Source organism: Cervus canadensis, chromosome X (assembly GCF_019320065.1).
Source record: "Cervus canadensis isolate Bull #8, Minnesota chromosome X, ASM1932006v1, whole genome shotgun sequence".
Classification (NCBI taxonomy): domain Eukaryota; kingdom Metazoa; phylum Chordata; class Mammalia; order Artiodactyla; family Cervidae; genus Cervus; species Cervus canadensis.
This window is the reverse complement of record NC_057419.1, coordinates 120,262,887-120,272,543: the sequence shown is the minus strand read 5'-3', so window position 1 is coordinate 120,272,543 and position 9,657 is coordinate 120,262,887. Positions and strand designations below refer to the sequence as shown.

The 9,657-nt window shown below is 51.0% G+C and overlaps 1 protein-coding gene across 1 annotated transcript; it reads left to right on the top strand.

The window, feature by feature from the left end:
* Positions 1-1,016: 1,016 nt before the first annotated feature.
* On the top strand, positions 1,017-4,707 carry LOC122435443 (histone-lysine N-methyltransferase NSD2-like). Its single transcript, XM_043459625.1, is given in 4 exon segments — positions 1,017-1,164; positions 1,167-1,626; positions 1,628-1,925; positions 1,928-4,707. Coding segments are annotated over 4 exon segments (3,672 nt in total). The 3' UTR covers positions 4,694-4,707.
* Positions 4,708-9,657: the final 4,950 nt, after the last annotated feature.

The following is a 9,657-nucleotide window of genomic DNA, read 5'->3' as shown; positions in this document are numbered from 1 at the left end:
CAAGGTCCAGTTTTATTGCAGCCTCCTCCAAAAAGACTTCCTTGAAGTTTCCTCCCCACCACCCTCAAATAGGTAGATTAGTTCACTCCTATTACCATGTGGTGGGAGATATGGGGAAACATGAGAGCTGAGGTGTAAGGGAGTATTGAGAGCTCTAGAAACAGATCTAGAGGGAAGGAGAATAGATTTGCACTTGGATATTTATTCATTTGAGATTGTTACATGATTGTAAGGTAGGGGCTTAATCAACAACAAAGTAAAGCTGTCCAGACCCAGAATCTGATATAACATCTATACTGCATGTGTTACATCTCTCCAAACCAGAAATGTTTAAAACTCCCTGCCATTTCCAAACTGTTTGGAACATAATAGGCCTGTGATATTTATTTTTTTTTAAAGAATGAACTTTAAATGAATCAAGGGTCTATATATGCAGTTCATAAAATCACTGCAGTATTGAGAACTAGGTTGGTTTGCAATAGACAGATCATTTAAAAAGTGTATTAAGTCTCAGGTAAAAACTTTTTTGGATACCACTGCGTATCAGACACAATGATGGGGTTAAATGGAATGATGGAGTTAACTCATTCTCATCTCCCTTTATAAAGAACTAGCAATCCAATGGAAGAGACAGGTACTGTAATACCAGGCCTAATGAGATTTCTGTTAAATAGAACTAAAACAAGTGCTTAGGGAGAGTGAATTCTAATTAGGAGAATGAAAGAATTGAGGAGTAGCAGTTTTTGCAGGTTGGTTTGAATCTGAGATGCATAGAAACTAGTGGTTATCTATCTTTAGTAGATTCTAACCTTTTAGATCCCTGGTGGCTCAGGAAGCCTATGCTTTCTAATTCTCCACACACAGGAATGAACGTGTAGAGAAACATAAGTAGGGTTCCTTGTTTGATCCCATGTAAGGAAAGAGGAGGTCCGTGAAACACCCACTTGTGGCTGTGGGAACTAGAAGCCAGCAAGATGGTAGCCATAACTATCAACGCATGACAGGAAAATCAGCACATGAATGGGAAACCTCTCTTTGAGTCCTCCATGTGTGGCGACGGTGCGGCCGCCATGTCCCATTCGGAAGCAGACGGACAGAGACCAGAGCACAAGGCCCGGAGGAGCCGCAAGAGAAGCGCGCAGTGCAGCTCTTTGCTGGAGCACGGGTGGAGGCCGCCCTGGTGCCCAGGGTCTCCAGCCCCACGGACAAAAAGATTCCCGCTAAGAGAGAATCCTGTCCGAACAGCAGCAGCGACAAAGACCAGCTGCTGAAGTACAATGTCGGGGACCTGGTGTGGTCCAAGGTGTCCGGTTACCCCTGGTGGCCATGCATGGTCTCTGCCGACCCGCTCCTGCACAGTTACACCAAGCTGAAAGGTCAGAAAAAGAGTGCACGCCAGTATCACGTATAGTTCTTTGGTGATGCCCCAGAAAGAGCTTGGATATTTTAGAAGAGCCTTGTAGCTTTTGAAGGAGAAGGACAGTTTGAAAAATTATGCCAGGTAAGTGCCAAGCAGGCACCCACGAAAGCTGAGAAAATTAAGCTGTTGAAGCCCATTTCAGGGAAGTTGAGGGCCCAGTGGGAAATGGGCCTCGTTCAGGCTGAGGCCACCGCGCGCATGGCGGTAAGCCAAGTTCACCTTCCTCTACGTGGGGGACCAGCTCCGCCTCAACCCCCACGTGGCCAAGGAGGCGAGCGTGGCTGTGGAGTCACTGGGAGAAGCGGCAGAGCCCTCAGGAGCTGGGGAAGAAGCTGCAGACAGCCCTAAGTCCTCGGGGGAGGAGGGCGCACCCGTCAAGAGGAGACCGAGGGCCAAGCTGTCCGGCTCCGCCGAGAACCTCCCTGGCAACCCAGGGCCGGGGCGGGCCACGCCGCAGAAGACTGCCGAGGCCGACTCCAGGAGGGGCGTGGGGTTCCCCCCCTCCCCCCCCCCCCCGGCAGGAAGAAGGCCACGGCCCCCACCCCGAGGAGCAGGAGGAGCGACGCGGCGTCCCAGTTCCTGGTTGCCGAGCACCCGGATGCATCTGCCGAGGAGATCGAAGAGCTGCTCGCGTCGCAGTGGAACATGCTCAATGAGAAGCAGAAGGCCCGCTATCACACCAAGTTTGCGCTCGTGGCTCCACCCCAGTCCGAAGAAGACTCTGGTAACTTAAATGGGAAGAAAAGAAACCACACAAAGAGGACCCAGGACCTGAGCAAAGACACTGACGTTGAGGAGGCCCCCAGGAAGAGGCTGAGGACCGACAGGCACGGCCTGCGGAAGAGAGAGATGATCACTGACAAAACAGCCTGCACGAACTCTTGCAAGGCCCTTGAGGCAGCGTCCTCGCTGAAGAGCCAGGCAGCCACGAAACACCTGTCTGATGCCTGCAAGCCCCTGAAGAAGCGCCACCGGGCCCCCGCAGCAAACGCCACCACCCTCACCTTTAGCAAAAGCTCGTCTCCTTCCGCGTCCTTAACTGAGAATGAGGTCTCGGACGGCCCCGGAGATGAGCCCCCGGAGTCCCCGGACGAGAGCGCGGACGAAACCCAGACCGAGGCGTCCGTCTCTTCTAAGAGGTCGGAGCGGGGAGCCACAGCCAGGAAGGAGCACGTGTGCCAGCTGTGCGAGGAGCCGGGCAGCCTGGTGCTGTGCGACGGCCCCTGCTGCGGCGCCTTCCACCTGGCCTGCCTGGGCCTCTCCCGCAGGCCGGAGGGGCGCCTCCTCTGTGGCGAGTGCACCTCAGGGATCCACTCGTGCTTTGTGTGTAAGGAGAGCAAGAGCGACGTCAAGCGCTGCGTGGTGCCGCAGTGCGGGAAGTTCTACCACGAGGCCTGCGTGCGCAGGTTCCCCCTGACGGTGTTCGAGAGCCGGGGTTTCCGATGCCCGCTTCACAGCTGCCTGAGTTGCCACGCCTCCAACCCCTCGAACCCAAGGCCATCGAAAGGTAAGATGCTACGGTGTGTCCGGTGCCCGGTCGCCTACCACGGAGGGGATGCGTGTCTGGCCGCAGGCTGCTCGGTGATTGCGTCCAACAGCATCATCTGCACGAACCACTTCACTGCCCGGAAGGGCAAGAGGCACCACGCGCACGTCAACGTGAGCTGGTGCTTCGTGTGCTCCAAAGGGGGGAGCCTGCTGTGCTGCGAGGCCTGCCCGGCGGCCTTCCACCCCGACTGCCTGAGCATCGAGATGCCGGACGGCAGCTGGTTCTGCAACGACTGCAGAGCCGGGAAGAAGCTGCACTTCCAGGACATCATCTGGGTGAAGCTCGGGAACTACAGATGGTGGCCGGCAGAAGTTTGCCATCCCAAAAATGTCCCCCCAAATATCCAGAAAATGAAGCACGAGGTTGGAGAATTCCCTGTGTTTTTCTTTGGGTCTAAAGATTATTACTGGACGCATCAGGCGCGAGTGTTCCCGTACATGGAGGGGGACCGGGGCAGCCGCTACCAGGGGGTCAGAGGGATCGGAAGAGTCTTCAAAAACGCACTGCAAGAAGCCGAAGCCCGTTTCCGTGAAATCAAACTTCAAAGGGAAGCCCGAGAAACGCAGGAGAGCGAATGCAGGCCCCCGCCCTACAAGCACATCAAGGTGAACAAGCCCTATGGCAAGGTGCAGGTCCACACGGCGGACATCTCCGAGATCCCCAAGTGCAACTGCAAGCCCACCGACGAGAACCCGTGCGGCTCCGACTCGCAGTGCCTGAACCGCATGCTCATGTTCGAGTGCCACCCGCAGGTGTGCCCCGCAGGCGAGTTCTGCCAGAACCAGTGCTTCACCAAGCGCCAGTACCCCGAGACCAAGATCATCAAGACGGACGGCAAGGGCTGGGGCCTGGTGGCCATGAGGGACATCAGAAAGGGGGAGTTTGTGAACGAGTATGTGGGCGAGCTGATTGACGAGGAGGAGTGCATGGCAAGAATCAAGCGTGCGCACGAGAATGACATCACCCACTTCTACATGCTCACCATAGGCAAGGACCGCATCATCGATGCCGGCCCCAAGGGGAACTACTCCCGGTTCATGAACCACAGCTGCCAGCCCAACTGCGAGGCCCTCAAGTGGACGGTGAACGGGGACACGCGTGTGGGCCTGTTCGCCGTGTGCGACATTCCCGCAGGGACAGAGTTGACCTTCAACTACAACCTTGACTGTCTGGGCAACGAGAAGACCGTGTGTCTCTGCGGAGCCTCCAACTGCAGTGGCTTCCTTGGTGACAGGCCGAAGACGTCGGCACCCTTGTCCTCGGAGGAGAAGGGCAAGAAGAGCAAGAAGAAGGCCCGGAGGCGCCGCATGAAGGGCGAAGGGAAGAAGCCTTCGGAGGACGAGTGCTTCCGCTGCGGCGACGGTGGCCAGCTGGTGCTCTGCGACCGCAAGTGCTGCACCAAGGCCTACCACCTGCCCTGCCTGGGCCTGGGCAAGCGGCCCTTCGGGAAGTGGGAGTGCCCTTGGCACTACTGTGACGTGTGTGGCAAACCCTCCACTGCCTTCTGCCACTTCTGCCCCAACTCCTTCTGCAAGGAGCACCAGGACGCGGCAGCCTTCAGCTCCACGCAGGATGGGCGGTCCTACTGCAGCGAGCACGACTTCCGGGCGGAGCCAGCTCGGAGCGCCAAGACCGAGCAGCCCTGCGCCTGCGCGGGGCCCGGCAAGGCCAAGGGGCGGCGGCGGCGGCGGCGGTGTTGGCGCAGGGTCACGGAAGGCAAATAGCGCCTGGCTGGGGCTGGGTCCGACCAGGGGTGCCACGGGCGGGCGGAGGGCTGGGCCTGGCAGCGGCGGAGGCCCCCGCCCCCGGCCCCCCGGCACAGAGGCACAGGCCTCCCCGGGAGGGAGCGCCCCACCACTGAGCCATCTCTGCAGCACCCGCTGCGCCCGCACTGACCGTCCGGGCCCCGCGGCTACCCCGCGCGGCGCCGACGTCCCAGGACAGACAGCCTCACTACACAGCACCACAGCCACACTTGAACCTCAACTCGTCCGTGCCCGCTGTTGTTCTAGGCCAAATTTAGGATTGAAGATTAACTGGCACATGAAATGCGTTTCTCTCACCGAGGGGTAGGGTAGTGTTTCCCTGAGGGTCTCATCCCATCTTCATGACGTTGCCCAATCCCCGCCCCCGCCCGCGTCACTCAGGAGAGGAGCCCACGGTAGGGCCTGGCACGGACCGGGACCCTGCACGCCTTGGGAACGGGGTTTTGACTATTGCGCTTACGAAACAGCTGTATGGTTTTTTGTTTTTGGTTTTTTTTTTTGTACTAATGTGAAGTTTTTCCTCAAAATGCTTCTTTTCCATCCTAGAAGCCAATAGTATGGCATGTGGCTCCCTGGAGCGGCTCCGTCTGTGGACCTAGCCCCACAGCGGACCTGCAGCACGGGCCTGTGGGCAGCTCCCCGAGGGGCCCTCACGCGGGGAAGCGTTTGTGGATGGTTTGGTTGGTTTATCTTTACCAGTTTCTGGCTTTTACTCTCAATATATTTTTGTTAAACTTGTTTCACAAACTAAAATTAAAAAAAAGTAAAAAAAAAAAAGAAAATCAGCACGTGATATGAACTCCATGGCTGGTTATGGGAGAAATGACAAAGAAAGAGAAGAGTTATAGTGACTGAAAGAAGGAAAGAGTTAAAGAAGACAAGACACTCCTAAAATTTAGTTTGAATTCCTCACCTCTAGTCTCAAAGACTGTATATTGTCATCCTATTTATTTAAATTATATGCAGAGTACAGCATGCAAAATGCTGGGCTGAATGAAGCACAAGCTGAAATCGAGGTTGCTGGGAGAAATATCAATAACCTCAGTTATGCCAGTGACACCACCCTTATGGCAGAAAGTGAAGAAGAACTCTTGATGAAAGTGAAAGAGGAGAGTGAAAAAGCTGGCTTAAAACTCAACCTTCAAAAAACTAAGACCATGGCATCCAGTCCCATCACTTCATGGCAAATAGATGGGGAAACAATGGAAACAGTGAGAGACTTTATTTTCTTGGGTTCCAAAATCACTGCAGATGGTGGCTGCAGCCATGAAATTAAAAGACACTTGCTTAAAAAAAAAAAAAAGAGAAAAGAAAGAAAAAAAGACACTTGCTCCTTGGAAGAAAAGCTATTGCAAACTTAGACAGCATATTAAAAAACAGAGACCTTACTCTGCCAATAAAGGTCCATCCGGTCAAAGCTATGGTTTTTTCCATTAGTCATGTATGGATGTGAGAGTTGAACCATAAAGAAAGCTGAGTGCCGAAGAATTGATGCCTTTGAACTGTGGTGTTGGAGAAGACTCTTGCAAGTCTCCTGGACTGCAAGGAGATCAAACCAGTCAATCCTAAAGGAAATCAGTCCTGAATATTCATTGGAAAGACTGATGCTAAAGCTGAAGCTCCAATACTTTGGCTATCTAATGTGAAGTGCCAACTCTTTGGAAAAGACCCTGATACTGGGAAAGATTGAAGGCAGGAGAAGGGGACGACAGAGGACGAGACAGTTGGATGGCATCACTGACTCGATGGACATGAGTTGGGCAAGCTCTAGGAGATGGTGAAGGACAGGGAAGCCTGGTGTGCTGCAGTCCATGGGGTCGCAAAGACTGAGTGACTGAACAACAATGTCAAAGTCAAATAGGAGTCTCTGCAGGGGAGTACCACAGCTGCAGGGGATCTCACCTCCTGAATCAGCGGTTGCACAAGCTGACCTCTTTACTGTGCTCAAGCTCTAACTTATAATGGTCCTATAATACTACTTCTGTATATGCCAGGGTTCAGCTAGAAGGGTAAGGGACAAAGTTGACTGCTTCTGGGATTGTAAACATAAAACAAAGTACTTTCCCAATCACCCTGGGTTCAATCCCTGTATTGGGATGATCCCCTGGAAGAGTGCATGGCAACCCACTCTAGTATTCTTGCCTGGAGAATCCCCATGGACAGAGGAGCCTGGCAGGCTACAGTCCATGGGGTCACAGAAAATTGGACATGATTGACTGACTAAGCACAATCACCTAGTAACCTTAGGCTACTTCCTAGTGCAAGCCATAGGAAAGAAAGCATTAATTAGCAGTTAGAGTTACCAAATATCTGCAAAATCTTAGTTCATATCCTTAGGAGAAGCTTAAGTCCTGGGGACCAATAGTATAGACAGGAAAACAATATTAAATACCCTTTGTACATTAGCTCCTGAAAGTTCACTATCAACTTCTGAAAATGATCCTCTACAAAAGGCAGCTAAATCTTGGGCAAACTTCATGTGGCTTGGTGACACGGAGGCTAAAGAGTTCCCGAGGGACCCATGGAAGTCAAAGAACAGGAGCTATAGATGATTTTTATAGCATGCCACTGGGGCTCTATGTGGGGTCATTTGACCCTGCATTTGCATACAATAACCACTTCAGTTCTGTTCACACTGAGAGGTCCTTGCTGGCTAAAAATTTGTGAGTCAGCTGAAAGTTGAAGATATGGTCTACAGGGAAGAAAGTGAGAAAGGTAAGGGAGAAGGAGGAAGGGTATGCATCAGGGAGATAGAGGGTTTGTAGCAAGCACCTCCCTCGGTTTCCTCTAGGGACATACCTTCTTCCCCTAAGCAAATACTATGGGCTTTCCTGGTGGCTTAGCTGTAAAGAATCCACCTGCAATGTAGGAGATGTGGGTTCAAATCCCTGGGTCGGGAATATTTCCAGGAGAAGGAAATGGCAACACACAGCCTGGCAGGCTGCAGTCCATGGCGTGGCAAGAGAGGAATGACTTAGGGGCTAAACAACAAAGCAACCAGTATGCTATAGGAGAGGGCGAACAGAATGATAATCACTCCCTGCTGGAGATGTGACAATGGCCCACATTCTCTTGTCACTCGATACTGATCTCTTCTGAAGTTGGTCACCAGATATTACAAACAGCGAGAGTGTGTGTGTCTGCATACACACATGTACATGAGCTCTTGTGCTTTTGAGAACATGTGTGAGTTATGTGTCTAAAATAACATAGGAAAAGGTCATCCTGACATTAGCTGGGCTTCAAACACCCCAAATCCTGAAGCCAAACAGGAGTCTAAAATGGCCTGTATACATTCTAAGTTTACTTTTTGTAATGGAACTGCTTAGCAGGGAGCTACACACAGAGTGATACACATAACCTTTCACTTGGCTGTTATCAGCTGACAAACACTTGTCATGGTGTATGGGTCATCCAGTCACCTCTCTTCATATTCCCAGTGATCATATTAAATGAAAAAAAAAAAAGGCTGTCTCAATATTCAAAACAAAGAGGGGAAAACAGGCTGACTTTCTATTTATCTTCTCCCCCAATCTATTTCTGTCTCTGCATCCCAAAATACTGACTAGTACAGCTCCCTAAAATAGGGAAGGCAACTGCTGGCAAGGAGCTTGCCAGCTAAGGCTAAATGGTAAATAAGGTTTGCTTACATACCAGTTTATGCCTAGTGTCCTGGCTTGATTAATAGTGTTCCTTTACACTCTCAAAACTGTCCCAGTTTGAACTATGAACAAAATGGTTACTGGAGATAAAATGATTACTTGGGTCAACTGTATTTAGGCTTTTTCCCCCTGTGCTGTGCTTAGTCACTCGGGTGTGACTCTTTGCAACCCCATGGACTGCAACCCACCAGGCACCTCTGTCCATGGGATTCTCCAGGCAAGAATATGGAAGTGGGTTGACATGCCCTCCCCCAGGGAATCTTCCCAGGGATCGAATCCAGGTCTCCTACACTGCAGATGGATTCTTTACTGTCTAAGCACCAGGGAAGCCCCCTTTTCCCCTAATCTAATGAAAATTTGGACTTCTGTCTGTGTATCCACCGCTAGATATTTTCGAGGCTAATAACTTCAAGTGAAAGTAAATGATTTTTAAGTATACAAACTGCTTTAAATATCTGAGGGCACCTCCACAGTTTGGAACCTCTCCCTTATGAGATTTTTTTTCCTAGTATCTTATTAGTCATGCTTTGTACATGACCTTGGGAGCCAGGGTGTGCTCCAAAATAACATTACCTTGCATACCCCAATAGTACACTGGCAACTTTCAGCTATTACACTTGGAAATTGAAATCAATTTCCCTTTCCCAACTCTGCCTTTAAGGCCAGGTGTTTGTAAGGTTATTTTGTAGGCAAAAGTGTCTCCACAGTTCAATGGAGCTGATGAACTGGGATGTAGAAAGCCACCCCACTGACAAGCCCACGCACTTGAGGTTGAAATGCGAGACATGCTGTTAGTGAATGGGTTACAGGCTGGCATTCAGATCTAGTTATAGGGCCATCCTATGCAGGTGGGAGGCACTGTCCACACATTTTCTTCTTAACTGCCCTTGCACTCCTCGGGGCGTGGGTGATATACATTTGCTTTAATTACCTTGATGACTTCAGAGTATTTCTCTTCAATGAATAGCAGTTAATTCCTAGGTACATAAAAGATCCTCTCAAGCATCTCCTAGAGACATTAAACTGCTCTGGAAGTAGGAAACAAGATCAAAGAGGCCTCCAGTGTCTATCTGGAATGGAGGAGGGAAAACAATTATAGCAAGGGTTCTTTAACTTATCAGTGTGGTAAGAATGCAGATTCCAAATCCTACCTTCTTGGAGATTCTAATCCCTGAATTTAAAGACAGGAGGTAGAAATATACACTGTAATAAGAATGACTTTGGGCAATTCTGAAGCAATGGCCTCTGACCACTAAATTA